Raw genomic sequence first — 27070 nt, forward strand, 5'->3', positions numbered from 1 at the left:
TTATGTTCCCACATTATACAGTATATTATACAGTATAGAAGTACAGATATCAATCATGGGTTAGCTTGTGTTCCTTCAGGGTCATGAGCATCGTGTAGCATTCGGGTACCAGATTCGGGGCATTACACTTAAGAAGCTGAAACTGTGCGGGAATAGCCCCTTCCTTACGACCTCTAGTTGGGTTAAGTAGCCCTCGCAACACAACCCATATTTGGGTCAAGTAGACCTCGCGTCGCAGGGCTATCGCGACTCCTTACTGACTCACACAAAAAATGGCATAACTTTCTGCTCAGGTATTGGATTAAGGCAAAATTGGTATCGTTGGAAAGATAATTCAATTATATACAATTTGGTGGATATTAATATGCCAAATTATATATATATATATATATATATATATATATATATATATATAAAGTTATACTCATTCAAAGATGACCCTTGCAGAATCGAATTTCTAATTTTGGATAAATGAAGGGTTCTTAGCTTAACTTCGCTTTAGGCCATTTCTATGAACACTTTTCACCTCATAATCACATAATATGCCAGGAGAAAGATCATGACACATGGATTTAAATAAAAACCATGGAATTTGAGTTCACACACATAAGAATGATGGTTTAATTTCTAGCTCAAAAATGCTAGGTGTTACACCCTCTTTGACCGATGTAAAATTTTGCATCAAAATCTTCTATGGCATTTAAGATTTCCGTATACAATGTCTTTATATCTAAGAGGGATATCGATAGCCAGTCATCATCCTGACTTTCAATATCTTTAGCTCTCCTTCTTTTATCAGATAAAAATTAACACCAATGAAAGCACAAAGCAGTACTAGTGTTCCCATAACAAGAAGTATAGTGATGAGGATGAGCTTATGCCCCTTTGCCGTTGAATGCTTGTGGTTCTTCACAACAGAAAATGGCCTTTTCTAAGGCCGGAGTCCTGTTATATTGCCGCAAAGAGATTTATTACCCTCTAATGAGGCATTAATAAAAGTTTTATTATTTGGTATTGGACCTTCCAATTCATTTTATGACAATACAACATTCTCCAAACCAGTCAAACTTGCAAGTTCTTTAGGAATGCAGCTATAAAATCCATTGTGGGAAAGATTTAAGCTTACTAAGTCCCACAAACTGTCTAGTTGAGCAGTTATTTCTCCATCAAGAAGATTCTGGCTCAAATCAAGCACAGTAAGATGAATTATCCTCCTGATCTCCTTCAGAGTTTTCTGGCCAAATTTGTTGTTGCTTACGTTCAACCTATACAAGTGCATATAATCTCCTATACAAGTCGGGATTGACCCATTCAATCTATTTTATAATAGATGAAGGGACTCTAATTTTGTCAGTGACCGAAGCTCCACAGGTATGTTGCCAGAAATATTGTTCCTTTACACAAAAAGTTTTACCAGAGAGGTTAGTTTTCCAATTTCCTTAGGAATCTGCCCAGTCAATTGATTTGATGAAAGATCAAGTCCTAGAAGCGCTTTGACATTTCCAATCTCTAGAGGTATGCTACCACTAATATTGTTTCTGTCTATGCGTAGATCAATCAAATTTTTTGCATTTCCCCAATTCACTAGGAATGGGACTAGAAAGTTGATTAGAAAAAAGGTATAGAAATTTGAGCCTAGTTAAGTCACCTAGAGTAATTGGAATTAAATCGGTAAGATGATTAGTGGCTAATTCCAAATCAGTGAGGTTTTTAAAATTTTCCAGCTTATTAGGAATGGGACCAAAAAGTTGGTTAGAATGAAGGTAAAAAAGTGTGAGCTCAGTTAAATCACCTAGAGTAATGGGAATTGAACTAGTAAGCTTATTAGCAAATAAATCCATATCAGTAAGGTTTTTCAACTTCCCCAATTCACTAGGAATGGGATAGGAAACATTGTTCAAATGAAGATAAAAAAACTTCAAGTGACTTCATCCTCCCTATTTTTGCAGGAATTCGACTAGAAAGTTTGTTCAAATGGAGGAATAGAGTTTGCAAGTTTTTCAAGTTTCCAAAGGAAGTAGGAATTGAACCACTAAGCTGATTCTCATATAATGCCAAGGCATTGAGTTCTTTCAAATTCCCCAATTCACTAGGAATACGACCAGAAAGTTGGTTAGAATGAAGGAACAAATATTGGAGCTCAGTTAAGTCACCTAGAGATACTGGAATTGGACTAGAAAGATTGTTACTCTCTAGTGCTAAAACCTCAAGTGAATTCATCTTTCCTATTTCAAAAGGAATGAAACCATTTAAATAGTTGTTAGAGATGAAGAGGCTCTCAAGCTTTTCTAGTGAGCTGATCTGAGGTGGGATTTTTCCTGAAATTTTGTTTACCAACAAGTCAAGGAAGACAAGATTAGTGAGCTTTACTACTTCTAGTGGTGTCATGACCCGAACAAGGCCTTGGTCGTGACAAGCATCCCGAGCTATAAAAGCCCGAGAAAACCTTTAATAATAGGCAATCATACACGTATTCATACAATCGTAAAGAAAATAAGGAAATGGATTCATACAAAACATGGTCAATAACATCATACAACTGAAAAGACAAAGAACTCAATAACACCTTCAATATCATCTATCATCTGCAAAATCTCTAGTACATCAAAAACAGTCATCACAACTAAAACCGAGACAGGGCCCCCAGTGGACCTTAACCAAAATAAATAACATATGACAAAAAGAAATAGGCCTTTTAAAATAAAAAAGGCTCACAATCTGCACACATACTTCACTTCTGGCTGAAAACTCTACGGCTTTACAGGACCTCTAGACTGAGCTTCAAACCCTAGAATATAGGGGGTCAATACAATTGTAATTGTATGCAGAGTGATCCAAAAACAAAACACAACTTTTATATATCATAGGTGAGAGCTATTATAAAATACTTTAACGCAAAATCATTTGAAACCATATAGGCATAGTATAATGATTTTTCAACAAAAATACAGCACTATTGAGCTAGATGGTACACCCTACAATTTCATATTTTCACCAACTTCTAAGTCCCGATTACCGCCAATATTGGAATATTAGAGAGGAAAGGACACACAAGATCACATAGCAGGGTGCCACAACCCCAATCAAGTCAATATGTCGTGGTTGGTCTCAAGATCACAAAGCAGGGCTCCTAACCCTTGGTACCAATTTGGGATGACATAGTACTAGGTACACAAGATCACATAGCAGGGTACTAAGTTCCTGTGTCGACAATTCACGATTTCCAGCATAAAGTCATCTGACTCATGCTTTCTTTGAGTAACCATCTAACTCACATCAATTTAATCTTTAAGATTGATATAAGACAAAACATGCATCATACTCACAACATTCTTTTCCTCTTTTCATTCGAGACAATTCCTCCACACGTTTTATGCAAGTCATTATATGAAAACCAACAAGACTCCTATACCACCAAACATATGCATATTGATTCCCCAACACGAAATAGTCAAGAAACTTCAATATTTACCAAGTAGTACACCATTAGCTAAACACACTTATGCATGATAAAAAGGGGTTTAAACTCATGCTCTCAATACTTTAACAATAGCCTTATCTGGGGTTCATAAGCATCATCATAGGGAATAAAGGATTCACAACTCATGTTCATAACACCTTTTAAAATTCAAGTCACATGTCCATAAATTCAACAATTGAGATATATAATCAAAAAACCCCATGATCTTTCAATATTCTTCTCAAAACCATATCACAACACATGCTTTATGTGTTAAAATGAAACCCCACTTATAATGGTATACATACTTACATAGTTATTAAAAAATCTTGTTTAAATTCGTATCAAAATTATGACCATGAGGTTTAGGACTACCCCATGTGCCTTAGAGTAATTAGTTTAGAGAGAAGAACTCAAATCTTGATTCGTTCCATGGAAATCTTAAACTTAGAGGTTGGTTTTTGATTTCTTGTTCTTGGGAAAACCCCTAATTTTTATGTTATGGATGAATGAGGAGTTATTTCCTTTGTTTTGATGTAATTAGGTGTTGCAATAAATGAAAAAGACCTAAAAATCCCTTTAAAAATGCCTTTAGATCGCTAAACGAAGGTTCAAAAAGGTTTGGGCGATGAACCGTCACCCCAGGGATGGACCATCCCTCAAACCGTCGCTTTTTGGCCAAAAAATAACTTACTACATTAGTTGCGATGGTTTGGGAGATGGTCCATCGCTGGCGCAACAATCCGTCGGCCTTCTCATTGCACTTTGGTAGTTAAGATAGCTCAATGTAAAATGGCCATAACTTTTTACCTCGATATCAAATTTAGGAATATTTGTAGCGTTGGAAAGAAGACTCAAAGAACTTTCATTTGATATATAGTACGCCCTCTAATTATATATATACAAAATATTATGGTTGATTGAATTTGACCCAAGTTTAAACGCTTACTAAAACTCAATCGATAGGATGGCTTTCAACTCGTCCTTGAGTTAAGGGACCTCTATGACCTGAATTCATGATTCCCAAACTATATAGTTGATTAACACACTAAATTCATATTGGATTTATGGATTTTGGATTATTTGTGCATAGAAAAAATGGTCTATCTCCTAGCCTGAAATGCAGGGTCTTACAATATCCCCCGTTGGGATCATTTGTCCCCGAATGATAACTCGGAACACATCAAGCATTATTTCAAGAACTAAATAAAAAAATGAGTAGTATAAGATTTGTACCTTCTAAATCATCATACATGGTCTTAAAAAGAGTCGGGTACCTTACACGCATATCTTCTTCTGACTCCCAAGTAGCCTTCTCGGCTTTTTGATTTCTCCACATCACCTTGATCGAAGCTATTTCGTTACTCCTCAACTTTCTTACTTGGGGATCCAGGATTGCAATCGGTTCCTCCTCGTATGACAAGAAGTCTTTCACATTGATCTCCTCTATAGGAAACACTAGGGAATGATCTCCAATACACTTCTTCAATATAGACACATGAAATACGGAATGAACGGAAGCCAAACTCGCGGGCAAATTTAATTCATAGGCCACCCCACCTATTCTCCTCAAAATATAGTATGGTCCTATATAATGAGGACTAAGCTTCCCTTTCTTCCCAAATTGCATGATCCCCGTCATAGGAAAGACCTTTAGAAACACCAAATCATCTACCTCTAACTCTAAATCTCTTCTTTGAACGGCGACATAGGATTTTATATGACTCTGGGCTGTCTTAAGTCTTTCTCTAATGATATTCACCTTCTCCATTATTTGATGAACAAGGTCAAGCCCAAACAACGGGGTTTCACCCACCTCATACCACCTAATCGGTGATCTACATCTTCTCCCATAAAGTGCCTAAAAAAGAGCCATCTTAATGCTGACATGGTAGCGATTATTGTAAGCAAAATCTATCAATGGTAAGTGATTTACCCAACTACCTTTGAAGTCAATTATACAAGCCCTTAATATGTCCTGAAGAGTCTGAAAGGTGCATTCAGCTTGCCCATCTATCTGAGGGTGGAATGCAGTACTCAGGTTCACTTGGGTACCTAAACCCCTCTAAAAGATCTCCAAAACTGCGAAGAGAATTGCGTAGCTCGAACGTATATAATGGATACTAGTGACCTATGAAAATAAAATATTTCCTTAATGTACAGCTTAGCATAATCATCTCCCAAATAGTTAGTCCTTACAGGTAAAAAGTGGGCTGACTTGGTCAACTGATCTACAATTACCTAAATGGAATCATACTAGTTTCGGGACCTCGGAAGTCCAGTTATGAAGTCCATATTGATCATCTCCCACTTCCACATAGAAAATCTATCTCTTGGGAAGTACTACCTGGTCTCAAATGCTCCAATTTAACTTGTTGGCAATTCAAACACTTGGAAACAAAATCAGCCATATCACGTTTCATATTATTCCACCAATATATATTTTTAAAATCATGGTACATCTTAGTAGAGCCTGGGTGAGAAACATACCTCAAAGTGTGCACCTCATCAAGGATTATTTTTTGAAATACATCCACATCTGGCACACATAGCCTACCCTGATATCTTAAAATTCCATCACCTTCAATTTTAAAAGACATCACATTCTGTTGACCCATATTTTTTTTAATTTGTATCAAGGTGGGATCCTCAACCTGCTTCTTCTTAACTTCTGTACAAAGGGAAGATTTAGCTATTTCATGCACAATAACCTCTCCATCTTCAGAATCCAGAAGTTACACCCCTAGATTTGCAAGCCGGTAAATATTTTTCACCATCTCCCTTTTTCCTTCCTCAACATATGCAAGACTGCCATAGATAGTTTACTGAAGGCATCGACCACCATATTTGCCTTGCCCGAATGATAGTGCAAGCTCATGTCATAATCTTTCAACAGTTCTAACCAACTCCTTTTCCTGATATTTAGCTCTTTCTGCGAGAAAATATACTGTAAACTTTTATGGTCAGTAAATATATCAACATGTACCCCATACAGATAATGCCACCATATATTAAGTTCAAATACCACAGCCGCTAACTCTAAGTCATGGGTGGGGTAATTTCGCTCGTGCACCTTCAACTGCCTAGATGTATAAGCTACCTCTTTACCATGCTGCATAAGTACACATCTAAGTCCCACTCAGGATGCATCACAGTACACAATAAGACCCTTTGTACCCTCAAGAAGGGTCAAAACAAGCGCGGTAGTCAACTTTTCCTTCAATCTTTCAAAGCTATTCCCATAAGACTCAGACCACAAAAATTTTACCTCTTTCTGTGTCAACCTGGTAAATGAAACAGCTATCAAAGAAAAACTCTCTATGAACCTCCTATAATATCCCACCAAACCCAAGAAGCTCTGAATATCAGTTGGAGTTGTGGGTCTGGGCCATTTTCTCACTACCTCAATCTTTTGGGGATCAATCTTAATTCCCTCACTAGACACAATATGCCCCAAGAAAGCAATAGCATTAAGCCCGAATTCACACTTGGAAAATTTTGCATACAACCTATAATCTTTGAGGGCCTGAAGAATAATTTAGAGGTGATTGACATGATCCTCATCATTCTTAGAATGAATCAAGATGTCATCAATGAAGACTATGACAAATAGATCTAGAAACTGACAGAACACCGTATTTATTAGATCCATAAAATTTATAGGGGCATTGGTCAATTCAAAGGACATGACTAAGAATTCATGATGGCCATATCGGGTTCGAAAAGCTATTTGGGAATGTCAGCCTCCCTAACCTTCAACTAATGATACCCCGAGCGAAGTTCTATCTTGGAAAAACACTTTGCACCCTAAATTTTGTCAAGGATATCATCAATTATAGGAAGGGGATATTTATTTTTTACAGTGACCTTATTAAATAACAATAGTATATATACATACGGAGGGAACAATCTTTCTTACGCATAAAGAGCATAGGTGCACCCCAGGGGGAGACACTAGGATGGATGAAACCTTTATCAAGAATATCTTCTAGTTGCTCTTTCAACTCTTTCAATTCAGTAGGAGCCATTCTGTATGGCAGAATAGAAATGGGACGGGTGTCTGGCAATAAATCAATACTAAAATCTATCTCCAAATCAGGCAGTACCCCTGGGAGATCTTTGTGAAAGACTTTTGGAAATTTATTTACTACAGGGACGGACTGAAGAGAAAGGCCTTCAATATTTGACTCTTTTACTCGAATCAGATGATACAAATAACCCTTAGATATAATTTTGCAGGATCTGAGGTAAAAGATGAATTTCTCTCTAGGTTTTAAAGAATTCCTCTCTCATTCTATCACTGGTTCATTTGGAAAAGATAAATTAACCTTTTGGGTTCTACAATCTAAAGTGACATAACACAAATAGAGCCAGTCCATTCCTAAAATAGCATCAAAATCTACCATATCAAGCTCTATGAGGTCTACCACGGTACCCTGGCTATAAATAGACACAACACAATTTCCATATATATTCTTCTAGCTACAATAGAATCACCTATAGAAGTGGAAATAGAGAAAGGTTTTGTAATAACCTCAGGCTCAAACCCAAAACCAACTGCCACATACGGGGTCACATAAGACAAAGTAGACCCAGGATCAAGAAACACATATACATCACGGGAGAAAATTTGAAACATACCCATGACTACATCTGGGGAAGCCTCTGCATCCTAACGGTTGGATAAGGCATACAATCGATTGTGACTTCTTTCGGTAGATGAAGTAGCGCCCTTAAGAGGAGGAGTTGTGGAGGTGGCTTGGGAGTTAGATCCCCCTGCATTACCTCCTGTAGAAGGGAAATCTCTCTAAATGTGGCCCACCTTTCCGTAGAAGTACACTTCCCTAGGTGATTCTTCCCATAGATACTAAAATGGGGAAATGATTTGGTGGGCTGTGTTATGCTCCCCTGGGAATACGTGTCTTGTATCCTTCATCTACTATTAGCCTGAGGATTAAAAGAACATTGATCGCGTGGACGTTTGCGCACTGAGGTGCTGACCGAAGGCTTTACATTACCCTAAGTCTTTCTCTTTGACCACCTATTACCCCAATATCCATCCTGACATTAACTATAGTTCTAATCCACTGGTTTGGCCCTCTTGGACTGTCTGTCTTTCTCTCTTGCTTCAATAACCCCTTATTTCTAATCCTCAACCTATTGAATGTGAATAGACAATCTAAAGAAGTCCATGTACCTATTCAACATCTCCCCTTGCACTCTATAACCAAGTCATCTGAAAGGCCAGATACAAACTTCCTACCAATTCTGGGGCATAACAGGATAGTTTGTTAATTTCAGGGTGTACTCTTTGACGCTCATCTTCCCCTACTTTAAGTTCATGAACTCTTCAGCCTTGGACTTCCTCACATCCTGAGTAAATAATCAGTCTAAGAAAGCTTCCACAAAATTGCTCCATGTAGAAGGCTCAGCATTCTCACACCTCAAATCTTCTCACTTTTTGTACCACTGATTTGGTACCTTCTTCAATTAGTAAGCAGCTAATTCAACCCCTTCTACTTCATCCGCATGTATCACTTGAAAGATTTTCTCTATCTTATCTACAAACTCTTGTGGATCCTCTTCCACCTTTGTACCCATAAACTTAGGTGGGTTCATCCTTATAAACTGACCCACCTGTGAAGCTTCAGATGTGATAGATTTATAACCAACATTCTCTGACCATCGAGCTTGTAAAGCCACCAACTGTGAAATCATATGCATCGACTGTCTGAACTCAGTATTTGATATCTTTCATTAGGTAGGTTGGGTGCGGTTTGTCCCAGACCGGGGATCCCTAGGTGCTCTGGGTGGACTGGTCTGAACAAGAGGGACTCTCAGAGCAGCAACAAAATCAGGAGTTAGAGCCCTATTACGTGTCCTCATCCCATGGATAGGATGGACATCTTCAGTCTAGAAATTTTAATCATTAGAGCGATGTCAAGGCATGATTGCTTTTATAAAATACAAGGGACATTGATTAGGGGACATTTCAGACTCCACAACACAAACTAAATCACAGGAAAAACATTCCTAAACGTCTAGTAGCCTTCTGCCAATAAGTGTGCTGCGCTACACACCCATAAATAAGACTCTACCTAACATGATTTTGAAAACACCTTGAGACCATGAACCATTCTTTGATACCAAGTTTTTCATAACCCGAACAAGGTCCTGGCCATAATGAGCATCTCAAGCTATGAAAGCTCGAGCACCCCTTTGTTAGCAGGCAATCATACACACATTCATATAATCATAAAGAGAATGTGGAAATTAATTCATATGAAAATGATAGTAATCAGGAAAAAATAAAGCAAACCACAAGCGAAAAGAAAAACAAGAATACACAAATTTACATGGAAACCCTTGCATGAAAAAGTTCGGGCAGAGGTAAAGGATGTTTCACTATAATAAAAGGAGAGAAGTACAATGTGGAGAATGCATATTTTTTGGACACCGTAAAACAACCCACTAAATTCACTTATATAATATGTTCATACAAAAAAGTCCTAGGACCAAAAAACATAAAGTTCCACGGGCCTATCAGCCCAATCCCTACGCTACCACCACAAACCCACCCAATTGAAAATCACAAACATGGGACTTTTTGGGCTGGATCAACAAAATTTGGGTAAAAAATCTAATAATCTCCCCCTTGATACAAATTCTAATTCAGAACTCAAATCTATTTTAAGACAAACTCTCCACCTCTTTCACAAAATCCCTTAAGGGCACATCTTAACGGCTAATACTAACCAACTCTAAGCAATGCTCAAACATAGAACTTGGTAGTGTCTTAGTCATCATATTAGTAGGATTATCGTGATTACTAATCTTGGTCACCATAATATCACCACGAGTAATAATTTCATGCAAAAAATGATATCGAACATCTATGTGCTTTGTCCTCTTGTGAAATATCTGATCTTTCATATGGAAGATAGCACTCTGAGTATTGCAAAAGATCATAGTAATCTGTAAGTCTTTGCTAAGTTCACCAAATAGAACCTTCAACCAATTAGCTTCCTTGAAAGCCTCTGTAATAGCCATAAACTCTGCCTCAGTATTTGACAAACAAATAATAGTCTATAAGGTAGCTTTACAACTAATAGCATAACCACCAGTGGTGAAAACATAGCCTGTAAGGGATCTCCTTTTATCATGATCTCCTACAAAATCAGAATCAACATACCCAATTACTCTGTCTCTATTTCACCAAAACTACAAACAAACATTAGCAGATCTATGTAAGTACCTAAAAATCTACTGAACTGCTTTCCAATGTTCTTTACCAAGATTTGCCATATATCTGCTAACTACACGGATGGCATAAGATAAGTATGGTCAGGAACACACCATCGTATACATAAGAGACCCAACAGCACTAGAGTATGGAACTCAAGACATATAGTCATGCTCATCATTTGTCTTTAGAGATAAAGTGGCTGAGAGTTTTAAGTGAACTTCCAATATAGTACTTATAGAATTGGCATTTTTAAATTGAACCTGTAAAGAACTTTCTCAATATACCTTTTTTGACTTAAGTATAACTTACACTTCTCTCTATCCGTTATAATTTCAATGCTAAGAATCTTCTTTTCTAATCCTAGATCCTTCATCTCAAACTCCTTGCTAAGCTGGGCTTTAAATTTTATTATCTCTCTCATATCCTTTGATACAATTAACATATCATCAACATACAAAAGAAGATATATGAACAAACCCTCACTTACCTCCTTGAAGTAGACACAACTATCATAACTACTTCTTCGAAATATATGAAAGGTTATAAAAGAGTCAAACCTCTTATACCACTGCTTGGGAGACTGTTTTAAGCCATAAAGAGGCTTTTTTAGCAAGTATACATAGTCCTCCTTTCCTAAGACTACAAAACCCTTTAGTTTCTGCATAGAGATATCCTCTTTAAGTTCTCCATGTAAGAATTCAGTTTTGACATCCAACTGCTCAAACTCTAGATCATGCATGACCACAATACCAAGCAAGGATCGAATCAAATTATGCTTTACAACTAGAGAAAACACATCTGTGAAGTCAACACCTGGAACCTAACTATAACATTTAGAAACTAGTCTTCCTTTATACCTAGCATCTTCAACTCCATATGTTCCTTCTTTATTTTTGAATAGCTACTTACAATGGACAACTTTCTTATCTTTAGGCAATATCACCAAATCCTATGTGCCATTTTTATGAAGTAATTTTATCTCCTCATGCATAGCAATCATCCATCAGCTAGAATCATCATAACTAACTACCTTTGAGTAAGAAGAATGTTCTTCACCAAAATCAATACCTTCTACTAAATTCATTGCATAAGAAACCAAATTAGGTTTAACATACTTCTAAGGAGTTCTAATATCTCTTCTAAGCTTTTCTTTAGCAATAGAATATTGTGGCGCCACTGGTAGTGAAGAAGAAATAATACCACTCTATATTTCTGGGCTAAATTGAGAAGTAGGCACTGGTGTAGACTCTAATCTAATTTATAATTCAATGTGGGTGAATTAATTTTGCAGATTCGTGTCACTAAGATTATCTGGGGGCGAACCACTTGATTCGGAGGGAGCCTGAAGCATGGCAGTTTCATCAAACACAACATTCCTGCTAATTATAACCTTTTTGCTTTCTGGACACCAAAGCTTATAACCTTTAATACCAGGTTTATAACCCATAAATAAGCACTTAATAGATCTAAGTTCCAACTTTACCTTATTAACATGAGCATAAGCAGGACATCCAAGTATCCTTAAATCAAAATAACTAGCAGGAGTACTAGACGATACCTTTTGTGAGTTTTTTTATTAATTACGACTGAGGGAGAGCGGTTTATAAGAAAACGTGCCATGGAAGTAGCTTTAGACCAAAAATACTTGGGTAAACCAGCATTAGAGAGCATACAACACAATTTCTTCATTATAGTCCTATTCATTCATTTGGCCATACCATTCTACTGTGGAGTATGATGAACTGTCAAGTGCCTCACAATTTCTTTTGACTTGCACAGAGCATTAAATTCATTAGAGAAGAAATCTAGACCATTATCAGTCTGAAGGCGTTTTACCTACTTCCCCATTTGCTTTGCAATCATAATCTTCCACTCCTTCAAAGTAGGCAACATATCATTCTTTTGATTCAAGAATAACACCCAAACTTTTCTAAAATAGTCATCAATAATAGTTAATAAATAATTCACACCTTGTTTAGAAGGTACTTTAGAAGGACCCCAGAGATCAGAATGAATGTAATTAAGTATGCCTTTAGTTGAGTGGATACCTTTAGTGAATCTGACTATCTTCTACTTCCCAAAATGAAATGCTCATAGAACTCCAGTTTGGTAATATTCTACCCATTAATAAGTCCTCTCCTGCTAAGTTTAGCTATCCCATTTTCACTCATATGCCCCAGACGTACATAACAAAGTTTAGCAATGCCACTTTCTGATAAAGAAGAGGTAGAAATAACTGCATCACCTGTAATAGTAGATCCATAAAAGACATACAAATTTGTAGACTTTCTCCATCCATTAATCATAAAGAGTGCACCTTTAGTAATCTTCAGGACTCCACCTTCACAAGTGTACCTATAACCGTTCAAATAAAGGGTACTGTAACACTCTAATTTTCTGAACTAGAATGCTACACGGTGCTCATGACCCCAAAGGACCACAAGCTAACCCATGACTGATATTTGTACCTGTATACTACATAAAATCACATAATAATATGGAAAATATGAACATGTAGGCCATAAGGTTCAACTGAATAAAAATTCTATCAAAATATAATATCCGTATGGGAGAAAAATACCCAAAACAACTAAAAGCTATATCAAATCTGAACTAAATCTGAAGGTCTCTAAATACTATCTAAATAAAGAGTTGAAAGAACATGTCTCCAACTAACTCCAACTACTAAAATAAACTGAAAACTAAAACAATAATGAAATCATCATGTCCTTGAAAGATGAGGACTTACTTCTAACTCTGACTGATGATATTAGATCTACTGCTGATTTGGAGCTCGTGACTCTGAACCTATAGTGTAACATAAGATAAACCACCATAGTACAAATGCATCAGTACGACTGAATGTACTGAGTATACGGGTGAGGTAGGCTAAATACAAAGGGTTGTATGCATGAACAATGCTGACTAATATGAACGTGAGAATGCATACAGGCATAAGAAACTATAATAGAACTCATGGTGATATTAATAACTGAGTCTGAATACTAGTGACATAACTTTACTGGTACTGAGGTACTGAATGGATAAATGACTATTTCTAACAGTTCAAATTATGAAGAACTGGTCTGATTGACTATGTCTAACAGTCCTAAATCTAAATACTAATAACGTAAGATATGATAACTTACATAACTAGTATAATTATGATAATCAGCCTAACCGATGTATTTAATACTAAGCGACTGTATCTGACAGCCTAGTTCTGATGGAACTATCTGAGTTCCATTCTGAGCTGAGTGACTAAATCTAAGATCAATCCTATCTAGTGGCTGATCTCTTAATATACTAATAATAAAGAAATAGTTTAACTTAGTCTGAGATCAGTCCTATCTAGTGGGTGATCGTTAAGTTTTTTTATAATGATAAGTATTGATTATATCTAACAATACTGAATCTATACTTCTGAGTTGATTTGACTGTGTCTAACAGTCATGAATTTGTAAATGAAACTATGGGATATATTCATCTAACCGACATGCCCCATTCTAAGATAATTTGGGGTCCAATCTCTTCCTTGACTGGAAGGGTGTCAGTACCACGCCACCAATAAAAACAACTGTTGTGGAGTCTTCCTAATCTAGGGGGTGACTTCTAGGATCAGTCCTGTACATATAAATGTGCTAATAGGTGACCCCTGAGTATGTCAGTCCTATCTAATGAGTGACATCTCGTACCTATGCTGGCTATGTAGTTCTGGAACTTAGGGATTATTTCTAAGGATCTCATTCCTTTCTAGCAGGTGAGTCCCCATCCATAGGCTCACTCAGTGCTGAATCCTACTCCTGTTTTGAAGACACTGAACTGAATAATTGAGTTAAACTGAATAACTAAACTGAACTGATTAGATAAACTAATACTGATTAACTAGACGGATACTAGTGGTATAGTTTAGCAGAGCTAAACTAAGTTAACTAGATTTCGATGACTGACAAAACGTACTGAGTTCTAAGGAAAGACTAAGAGTACTGGAATTTCTGAGATCACTAAAATTATTTTTGTTACTGATATTACTGAGATTACTGAGTACTGGGATTACTGAACTACTGAGATTACTAAACTACTATGACTGTTGAGATTTCTGAGTTTTCCTGAGTCATATGACTGAGTGAATTCTATTGATCATAGCTTTACTGAGAGTATCGTGATAACATGATATGTCTCTAGGCACCCAGCTATATTTTTGGATACAAGAACCCCCAGGACTCAATGAAAGGAAACTAACACAACATGACTTGATCATAGGAATGAAGTACATAGTTCATAATACCATAAATAGGGGATTTCATACTATACATGGTTATCATATTCTTGACCATGTAAGACAATGCATGTAACATGTACATACTTGAATGGTTCTAGTTTCATGAACATTCCATATCACAACAACAATACATACCAATTTGCATGGAATTTATGTTGTGCCAAAAGGGATAGAGCATGGACTTTTCATTTAGGTTTTACTTAGCTATGTTGCAAGATTTCCAGTATCTTAGGTATTTAATCAAACACCTTGCATGCACACTTTTATGGCATAGGCTTATTCATGAATTCAACGACCCAAATTACCCAAAGTTCATATATTTCAACTAGCATGCCATCCTAGTTCCATACAAACCCATAAAGATTCTATCTTGACATCATTCGACACATAAACAAGATTAACAATCAAATCAAAATATAGCAAGAAAGGTATATAGTTTTAAATAGGGTTCTTAAGCTCTATCAACAAATTGGATCTATAGATAAACACTACACATACCTTATTTCGAGATTTCAAGAAGCTTTAAGAAGAGAAATCCTTGTTCTTGAATCTTCTATAAAACCCTATCTTGAGTTTCTTAAGAGAATTTGAGAATAACAACTATATTTTGATGTTTTAGAGCCTCAATACCGTGTTTAAGAGCTAATATAGCAATGGAAATTGACCTAATTACCTTTAAGGACACGGAGCTGGAATGCAGAAAACTGGTGCAGCATCGGAGTTAGCAGGCGATGCCTACCCTAGTCCACCGCTCTAGACCAGGCGACGCTTGTCTAAGAGCAGTGCTCTAGGCCGGGCAATGCGGGCCTATTGCCTGGTGCTACTATTTTTCACATCCAAACTTGCCCTTATGCTATCTGAAAAATTCTTAAACTTACCCAAGATGTACTATGACCTTGTCCCATCGCAACGCAACTTGAAAATCTAAAAATGAAGGTTGAGAGGGTCATCAAATAAATCCCCAAAGTTTGGGGGTCTAAAATAAGACTAAATTTTGAATCTTCAACACTTAGCAAATTTCTAAGTCTTGGGATCTTTTATGGAGCTTTACGAGCTGAAGCGAATTTGTGGGATCTTACAATATCTCCCCCTTAGGAACATTCATCCTCGAATGAGAATGTTTGAGAGAGGAAATAATAAGCTGAACATAAATCGAGCATAGATGACTGAAATATGATTTCATAACTGACGTGACTAATAGACTGATTCATACTGAACATGCATATCTGATACATGGATAACTAATTCTTGAATGTAGTACTGAGGATTCTAATAAATTGAGTTTTCTTAAAATAAAGATGCATATTTGATTCTTAACTGAAAGGCTGAATCCATGCATATTTGATTTATGATTATATGACTAAGATGATATGTGAATGTATGACTAAAAATACTAATAAACTAAACTTTTTCTACTAAACATGCATATCTAATGCATGAATATTGGACTGACCTAACGCTTGAAAGCTTGAATGATTATGCAATGGCACTTGATGATAAGTTTATAATGGGAACATAAGAACTGAACTGAGTATGATACGTGACATGACATATGAGCTATACATCATGAATTGAATTGAACCTTTAAATACTTGACTTATAGCTGAGGTTTTAACTTGAGGGTCAACTTATGGGAATCCTCTATTCTAGATTGAATTCTAAGACATGAGAGCATTAAGGAAAGGTGGGTTATCTCCCCCTTGGGACACTATTTCACTCTAAGAATGCTTACCTTATGGAGATACAGGGGCGATGCACAGGGCATATACGAGCTAGAATATAACTTAACATCGAGAGTCTGAAACTAATGCATGATGCATGAGCTAGACTGAACTCGCAACTACTAGGAGGTTCTACCTTGGAATTGTTACATTCCCTGAGATCTTGGATAGCATGAATAGATAAAAGGATGAGAAAGAAAACTATACAAATCTGACTATTTGAATGCTAAGCTAACTTGTTGCCTTTACTAACTAACTCATGAAACATATGCCCAAATAAGATAAATAGATCTAACAATGCATATCATGAACATGAAAGACAGATAACGTACCAAAATCTAGGTCAGGGAAACTTTTCGGATCATGACGGGTCTAGAGTGCATAAAGTCTATTTTGATACTAACCACTCTTGGTGCCTTGCTGACACAACTCTTTACCCCTCTGTACTAGAACTCTACACTCTCACATTATGTGGCCTAGCTTGCTACACCCATAGCATATATCACTACCTGCTCTATATGCACCTAGATGATTCTTACCACACTCTTTGCAAAATGGATAAGTAATACTTCTATTTTCACTACCCTGGGCCTTAGAGCCTAGCGCTCTATCATGACGGTAATTTATAGACTTAGGTATTGGTGCACTAGCTGAGGATAGACCTGGGACTAAAAACTTCTGGCTATACTGAGAACGGTTACCACCCTGTGACTTAGGCTATGCAAAGATGAAACTACCTGTCCTTGCTCTCGTACTCTGTCTCTCCCTTATTCTATTCTTCTGCTTATCTATCTGCTGAGCATGATTTATAAGCCTGGATAAGGTCATATCACTATTTAACATGGCAGATCTGTACTCGTTTACCACATTATGATTAACCCCTGACACGAACTTACTCATCTTGGCTCTACCATCTGCAACCACATGAGGAGCATATCTGGCTAATTGAGTAAACCTGAGAGAATACTCTTTCACTTTCATACTACCCTGCCTGAGGTTGATAAACTCTAGAACCTTAGCCTTTCTAAGCTCTAGCCAAAAGAATCTATCAAGGAAAGTAGAGGCAAACTCTTCCCACTCTATATAACCTGCATCATCTAACCTTTCTGACTTCCACTAGTTGTACCAAGTGTAAGCCATATCCTGCAACTAATATGCTGCTAACTCAGAACTCTCCACAGTAGTCACACCCATAATATTCATCAGCTTCTGAACCTAATCTAGGAATTTCTGCGGGTCCTCATCTGACTTAGACCCCGTGAAAGAAAGAAGATTTATTTGGGTGAAGTCCTGAATTCTAGCTGCAGCTGAATTGGCCACTGGGTTGGCTGGAACAATAGTTGGTCATTCATTCTGGGAAGTGACTAACTGAGCAAGAGTGGTGAAAGTGGTTCTAAACTCCGCAAGAGAAACATGATTAGACTGATCCTCATTCTTCTTTTAGGAGGCATATTCTGTAGAAGAAAGGGAGAAATAGATTAGACTGATATTGACTTGAGATTATGCTCACTGGCACTACATGAATACTGAAAGAAGGAAAACTATTTCTAAAACATCTCATAGCCTCCTGCATATAAGTGTGGTGCACAACACACACATGTACAAGACTCTACTAGATGCGACTTTCAGACTTCCTAGGACTCTATTGAACCCTAGGCTCATGACCCCGAAGGATGACAAGCTAACCCATGACTTATATCTATACGTGTATACTGTATAATATAATATAATAATGTAGAAAATATGAACATGTAGACTATAAGGTTAAACTAAATAAAAATTCTGTCAAAACATAATATCCGTGTGGGTGAAAAATACCTAAAAAAACAAAAAACTGAGTCAAATCTGAACTAAATCTGAAGGCCTCTAAATACTGTCTGAATAAGGAGTTGAAGAAACATGTCTCCAACTAACTCCAACTATTGAAATAAATTGAAAGCTAAAATAGTAATGAAATCATCATGTCCTCAAATGATGAGAACTTACTTCTAACTCTGACTGCTGATACTGGATCTACTGTTGATCTGGAGCTCGTGCCTCTGAACCTATGGTGTAACATAAGAGAAATCACCATAGCATAAATACTTTAGTATGACTGAATGTACTGAGTATATAAGTGAGGTAGGCTAAATGACAATGGTTGTATGTATGAACAATGCTGACTAATATAAACGTAAGAATACATACAAGCATAAGAAACTATAATAGAAATCGTGGTGATACTGATAGCTGAGTCTGAATACTGACGATATGAATTTACTGTTACTGAGGTACTAAAAGGATAAATGACTATTTTTGACAGTTTGAATTATGAAGAAATGGTCTGATTGACTATGTCTAATAGTCTTGAATCTGAATACTAATAACGTAAGCTATGATGACTGGCATAACTAGTACAACTATGATAATCAGCCTAACCGATTAATTAGTACTGAGCAACTGTATCTGACAGTCTAAGTTCTGATGGAACCATCTGAGTTTTGTTCTAAGCTGAGTGACTAAATCTGAGATCAGTCCTATCTAGTGGGTGATCTCTAAATATACTGATAATAAAGAGATAATTTAACTTAGTCTGAGATCAATCTTATCTAGTGAGTGATCTTTAAGTCTATTAATAATGATAAGTATTGACTGTATCTAACAGTACTGAATCTATACTACTGAGTTGAGTTGACTTTATCTGACATTCTTGAATCTGTAACTAAAACTGTGGGATGTATTCATCTAACTGACATTCCCCATGCTAAGTTGATTTGGGGTCCAATCTCTGCCCTGACTGGAAGGGTGTCAGTACCGAACCACCAGTAAAGACAACTGTTGTTGAGTCAGTCCTAATCTAGCGGGTGACTCCTGGGATCAGTCCTATACATATAAATGTGCTAATGGGTGACCCCTGAGTATGTTAGTCCTATCTAATGGGTGACATCTCATACCTACATTGGCTACATAGTTTTGGAACTTAGGGATTGTTTCTAAGGATCTCAGTCCTTTCTAGCAGGTGAGTCCCCATCCCTAGGCTCACTCGGGGCTGAATCCTACTCTCATCTGGAAGACACTAAACTGAATAACTAAGCTAAACTGAATAACTGAACTGAATTGATTAGCTACACTGATATTGATTAACTGGACTGATACTAGTGGTATTGTTTAGTGGAGCTAAACTAAGTTGACTAGATTCCAATGGCTGACGGAACATACTGATTTCTAAGGGCTGACTGAGAGTACAGGAATATTTTAGATCGCTAGGAATAATTTTGTTATTGAGATTATTGAGTACTGGGATTACTGAACTACTGAGATTACTAAACTACTGAGACTGCTGAGATTTCTGAGTTTTCCTGAGTCACATGATTGACTGAATTCTATAGATCATGGCTTGACTGAGAGTATCGTTATAACATGATATGGCTCTCGGCACCCAGCTATAATTTTTGGGTACAAGTACCCCAGGACTCGATAGAAGAAAACTGAAACAACATGACTTACTTGATCATAGGAATAAAGTACATAGTTCATAATGCCATAAATAGGGATTTCATACTATACATGGTTATCATATTCTTTAACATGAAAGATAATGCATGTAACATGTACATACTTGAATGGTTCTAGTTTCATGAACATTTAATATCACAATAACAATACCTAACAATTTTTATAGAATTTATATTGTGCAAAAAGGGATAGAGAATGGACTTCTCATTTAAGTTTTACTTAGCTATATTGCATGATTTCTAGTCTCTTAGGTATTTCATCAAACACCTTGCATGAACACTTTTATGGCATAGGCTTATTCATGAATTCAATGACCCAAATTACCCAAAGTTCATATATTTCAACTAGCATGCCATCCTAGTTTCATACAAACCTGTAAAGATTTTATCTTGACATCATTCAACACATATACAAGATCGACAATCAAATCAAAACATAGCAAGCAAGGCATAAAGTTTTAAATAGGGTTCTTGAGCTCTATGAACGAATTGGATCCATAGATGAACACTATGCATACCTTATTTCTTGATTTCAAGAAGCTTTACAAAGAGAAATCCTTGTTCTTGAATCTTCTATAAAACCCTAGCTTGAGTTTCTTGAGAGAATTTAAGAATAACAACTATATTTTTGTGTTTTAGAGCCTCAATCCCGTGTTTAAGAGCTTATATAGGGATGGAAATTGACCTAATTTCCCTTACGGAAACGGAGCTGGAATGAACAAAATTGGGGCAGCACCGGAGTTAGTAGGCGATACCTGCCCTAGTCCACCGCTCTGGACCAGGTGATGCCTGGCTAAGAGCAGTACTCTAGGTCGGGCGACACAGGCCTATCGCCTGGTGCTACTATTTTGCATATCCAAACTCGCCCTTATGTTGTCCGAAAAATTCTAAAACTTACCTGAGATGTACTACGACCTTTCACCATCGCAACGCAACTTGAAAGTCCAAAAACGAAGGTCGGGAAGGTTGTCAAATAAATCCCCAAAGTTTGGAGGTCTAAAATTAGACTAAGTGTTGAATCTTGAACACTTAGCAAACTTTCTAAGTCTTGGGATCTTTCATGGAGCTTTACGAGCTGAATTTGACACGCAAATTTATGGGGTCTTACAGGTACTCAAGGAAATAAGATTTCTCTTCTGGTTTGGGACATACCACACATCACCAAGTGTCCTCACAACTACATCAAACATCTTGATCCTTATTGTTCTAATACCATCTATCTTACAAGGTGTGTTATTTTCCATCAACAGAACACCTTTAGAGATGGTATCATATGTTGTCAACCAACCCCGATTACAACACATATGAAATATGCAAGCTAAATCAAGAATCGAATCCTTATAGGGTTTGGATTTACCATAAAAAACTACCAATATTTCTCCATCACTACCACTATATTCCACAAAATAGGCTTCACCAGACTTCTCTAGTTTCTTTTCCTTCGGTTTTGGAGCTTCTCTTTTCTCTATATTCGGTAGTTTCAAACACTGAGATTTGATATGACCCTTCTTGTTGTTGTAATTACAGGTTTTATTTCTGTTTCTAGATTTTGACCTATTCCTGTCATCACCCCCAAAATTATTCTCATGAGTCCTTCTTCCTCAAACAATGAGACCATCTCCTTGAGTCTCCGACCCTTTAACAAGATATTTCATCTTCTCCTTAGAAAACAATGCATCATAGACTTCATCAATCATTAGTGTATCACGACTATATAAAATCATATCCATAAAGGTCGTGTATGATGTAGGTAGTGAACACAATAAAATCAACCCTAAATCTTCCTCATCGTACTTAACCTCCAGAGTCTCTAAATTAGAGATGATTTTTTTCAATAAAGATAGGTGATCCTCCAAGGACACACCATCAGACATGCGATGGGAATAAAGTCGTTGCTTGAGATGCAACTTAATTGTTAGGCTCTTTGTCATACACAATGATTCTAGTTTCAACCACAACGCAGCAGTTGTGGTGTCCTTTAAAACATCCTATAGAATCTGATTGGATAAATGAAAATAGATTTGAGATAGAGCCTTCTGATCCTTACTTTGTTTTTCCTCATCCGTCCACAATGAGGGCATCTTCTCAAAATAAAACAACATCCAAATCCATCTGCTCAAGCACGACCTGCATCTTAACTTGCCATAGTAAAATTTGGTATTGCGATCCAATAATGAAATATCATCCTTCATGGTTTCCATCCCTGAGAAAATAATTAAACAGGCTTTGATATCAGTTTGTTAGTAATCGGGTAGAAATAAAGTAAACCACAAGCAAAAATAAAAATAAGAACACACAGATTTACATGGAAACCCTTGCGGGAAAAACCACGGGCAAAGGCAAAGGATGTTTCACTATAATGAAAAGAGAGGTGTACAATATAGATAATGCATATTTTTTGGATACCCCAAAATAACCCACTAAATGCACTTATATAATATGTGCATACAAAAAAGTCCTAGGCCCAAAAACCATAAAGGTCCATGGGCCTATCGGCCAGATTCCTATGCTACTACCATAGGCCCAATTAAAAATCACAAACATGGGTTGCACCGCAAAACTTTCTAGGTTGTTTCAAAAAAATTTGGGTCACAACTCTAATTGGAAGCATGGTTAATAACATCATACGACTGAAAAGTCAAAGAATTCAAATAAAACCTTTAACATCATCTAACATTTGTCTATGAAATCTCTAGTACATCAAAACCAGTCATCATAACTAAAACTGGGAAAAGGCCCCCAGTGAACCTAAACCAAAATAAATAACATATGATAGAAAGAAATAGGCCTTTCAGAATAAAAAAGGCTCACAAACTGCACACACACTTCACTTATGGCTGAAAACTCTACGACTTTTCAGGACCTCTAGACTAAGCCTCAGACCCTGGAATATAGGGAGTCAATACAATTGTACTGGTACACAAAGTAATCCAAAAACAAAATACAACTTTTATATATCATAGGTGAGAGCTATTATAAAATACTTTAATGCAAAATCATTTACAAACACATGGGCATAGTATAATTATTTTTCAACAAAAATGCAGCACTATTGAGCTAGATGGTACACCATACAATGTCACATTTTCACAACTGCCAAGTCTCAGTTATCGCCAAGATTGGAATATTAGTAAGGGAATGACACACAAGATCATACATCAGGGTGCCACAACCCCAATCAAGTCAATATATCATGGTTGGGCTTAAGATCACAAAGCAGGGCTCCTAACCATTGGTCCCAATTTGGGATGACATAGTGCTAGGTACATAAGATCACATAGCAGGGTACCAAGTTCCCGTCTCAGCAATTCATCATTTCCATCATAGAGTCATTTGAATCATGCTTTTTTTGGGTAACCATCTAACATCAATTTAAGCTTTAAGTTTGATACAAGACAAAACATGCATCATACTCACAACATTCTTTTTCTCTTTTCATTCGAGGCAATTCAACCACACATTTCATGCAAGTCATTATATGAACACCAACAAGAATCTCATACACCAAACATATGCATATCTATTCCCCAACACGAAATAGTGAAGAAACTTCAACATTTCCCAAGTAGTACAACATTATCCAAACACACTTTTCAAGATAAAAAGGGGTTTTAAAACTCATGCTCTCAATAATTTAACAATAGCATTATGTGGGGTTCATAAACATCATAATGGGGAATAAATAATTCACAACTCATGTTCATAACACCTTTTAAAATTCAAGTCACATGTCCACAAATTCAACAATTGAGATATATAAGCAAACAACCCCATGATCTTTCAATATTCTTCTCAAAACCATATCACAATGCATGTTTTTTGTGTTAAAATGAAACCCCACTTATAATGGCATACATACTTATATAATTATTAAGAAACCTTGTTTAAATTCATATCAAAATCATGCCCAAGAGATTTAGGACAATCCCTCATACTTTAGATTAATTAGTTTAGAGAGAAGAACTTGAATCTCGATTCGTTCCTTGAAAATCTTAAACTTAAAGGTTGGTTCTTGATTCCTTGTTCTTAAGAAAAACCCTAATTTTGATTTTATGGATGAATAAGGAGTTATGTCCTTTGATTTGATGTAATTAAGTGTTAAAAAATGAAAAAGACCCAAATATCCCTTTAAAACGACTTTAGATTACTAAATGGAGGTTCGGGATGGTTTGGGCGATGAACTTTCACCCCAAGGACAGAATGTCCCTCAAGCCATTTCTTTTTAGCCAGAAAACAGACTTACTGCCTTAGTTTCAATAGTTTGGGCGATGGTCCGTCGCTGGCACGATGGCCTGTTGGCCTTCCCGTCGTACTTTGGAAGTTTGGATAGCTCACTATAAAATGGTCATAACTTTTTACCCTGATATTGAATTTAGGAAAAATTGGTGGAGTTGGAAAGAGAACTCAAAGAACTTTCATTTGATATATAGTAGGCCCTATAATTCAATATATATAAAAAGTTATGATCAATTGAAGTTGTCCTAAGTTTAAACGCTCACCAAACTCAATCGATAGGAAGGATTTCAACTCATCCTTAAGGGACCTCTATGATCTTAATTCATGCTCAACTAATTCCCACACTATATAGTTTATTAACACACTATATTTACATTTGATTAATGGCTTTTGAGTTATTTACGCATAGAAATAACAATTTATGTCCTAGCTCAAAATATGGAGTGTTACAGGTAGAATGGTGCTAGAGAGCTGGTTCACGCTAAGATCAACATATTCAAGAAAAGGGAGAGATGAAAATGGAAACTCATAGAGTGTGCCAACGACACTAGCATTTGTAAAATTGAAACTGTTTATCAAACCATTGTAGCATTTAAAACCATACCAGTTCCCGCATGGATCAGTACTTAGTGTCCATGAAGCCAATAAGGAATTAATCCGGTTACGGAAAGTTTCTTTCCATTTGAGGAGAACAGCTGCTTCCTTGGTGGAAGCAGACGTAACTGTGAAAACATATAAGAGAGTGGAAAAATGACAAAAAAAATATTGTGGAAACCATTGTTATGGATAAAAGATTTCTGTTGATTGTTTTGGTTATCTATGAACTTGAGCAGGGCAGAGATTGTTTTGGTTATCTATGAACTTAAGCAGGGTAGAGTTTTATAATGTGTATAGAATCACTACAAGACTTGTGACTAAAGTTTAATGTACTTCTCAGCTTGTAATATACGAGTAAAATTAGGATGACTTGGAAGTCAATAAGTCAATGTTTATACCAATGATTGAAAAGTTGTGGCCTGAACTTAAAGATGTGGAAATATTCTCTAGAATATATTCATATATTATTTTTGTAATTTATGATCTAATGGACATACAATAGCAATTGAACTTATGCTTAGTGAGTTAAGCATATTCTCTGTTGAGTCCTTAGTCTGAATGATTGATAAATTATTTTTGGGATTAAATGTCACTATCACAGTCAATCACCAGCTTAAACAAAGTATAAAAAGTTGGTGGAAAGCTGTTGCAACCTTTTTGTCTCAGCTAATGGGATTCTTCCTAGGTTTTCTTGTTTTGTGTCATATACTGTTCATCTTCCTCAACAAGAAAACTAAGTTTTCATATACTCACAATAAATATCTATCTTGAAGCTCATGCATCAAAGACACACTTTGCAACAGGGAACTGATAGCTCACAAAGTTGTATTGCCACGTCCCAAAATATTCCCTAGGTGTGACTAGTTCCCGTTAACACCATTTGCCGGGAGAACCTATTTTCTACGCATTTACAATATCTACAAATACTGAGAAAAAGACATGTACAACTTCAAGTGTATTAAATGCAAAGTAATCATCCACCCGGTTATCATAATACAATTTATGAAAACAAGAATACTTAGATAATAACTCTCTAGCCTCAAATCCCATACCAAGACCATGGAGCATCTAAATAGAGTTACATGAGTACTTTTGGGCATGAAAACCCAACAAAAAGAATCATAATCTAAAAGTAACTAAAGCTGGAGAAAGCCTCCAAAGGCTCACATTAACAATAGAATCCACACATAAAGATCATCAGCAACAAGTCTCTCTCCCCGCAACCAAATTTGCAGGTATACAAGTAAGGAGTGAGCTATATAAATATAACCCAATTGGATCCTCGGCTAGCTACTTTAAGTACTTTTGGGACAAGTATTAGAAAATACAACAACACCAAGAACATATAGTTATTACACACAGGAAGTATATCATAATAAGATGACCAACGAGACCAACAATCATTCATCCAAAACTATGTATCTCAACAAAATTTATACCAAGTACTTATCACCATTTGAAATCAAAGTAATTACCCAACACCTAAAGTTCTGGGCCACATACACAATGTGGCAAATATCAAGAGTATACACAATACTCGGGAAACTTACACAAATGTACTATATCAAATCAAAAAGTATACACAATGCTCAAGCAAGGCACAAACAATGTTCAAAGGAAGAATACACAATGCCCCAACAGAATTAGAAAGCATACAAAATGCCCCAATGGAATTTAGAAGCATACACAATGCCCCAATCTCATAGTGCACAATTATATCACATCATGAAATAATTTATAAAGGGAGTATTAGTTTTCTTAATCATAAAGTATATGTGTCTGGCCTTGAAGACCATCGATTCTGCTAAGAACATGCTTGTCCCAACACATAAACCGGACATATATAAATATATCTTAAAAATAAATTTAAAAAGAAAGCACTTAATGCTTAACGTCTCACTTACCTCAGTAATGGTGAATTTTCTAACTTTGTAATATGTAGAACACCAATCAAATAACCTCTATTGGCTTCAATCTATGTAAAAATATTAATTAACAATATTAATTCAAGTCAGAATCAAGTCTTAATACCAC

The 27070-nt window shown here is 36.4% G+C and overlaps 1 protein-coding gene across 1 annotated transcript; it reads right to left on the reverse strand.

Moving 5' to 3' along the window:
- Nucleotides 1–1033: 1033 nt before the first annotated feature.
- LOC107868695 (probable leucine-rich repeat receptor-like protein kinase At1g35710) lies at nucleotides 1034–2220 on the reverse strand. The gene is made up of 3 exons (XM_047411682.1): nucleotides 1893–2220; nucleotides 1415–1584; nucleotides 1034–1234 (listed from the first exon to the last, which is right to left on the reverse strand). The coding sequence occupies exons 1-3, from the start codon at nucleotides 2218–2220 to the stop codon at nucleotides 1034–1036; spliced, it is 699 nt and encodes a 232-aa protein (XP_047267638.1).
- Between the last annotated feature and the right edge of the window lie 24850 nt (nucleotides 2221–27070).

This window comes from Capsicum annuum, chromosome 4 (genome assembly GCF_002878395.1).
Source record: "Capsicum annuum cultivar UCD-10X-F1 chromosome 4, UCD10Xv1.1, whole genome shotgun sequence".
NCBI lineage: Eukaryota > Viridiplantae > Streptophyta > Magnoliopsida > Solanales > Solanaceae > Capsicum > Capsicum annuum.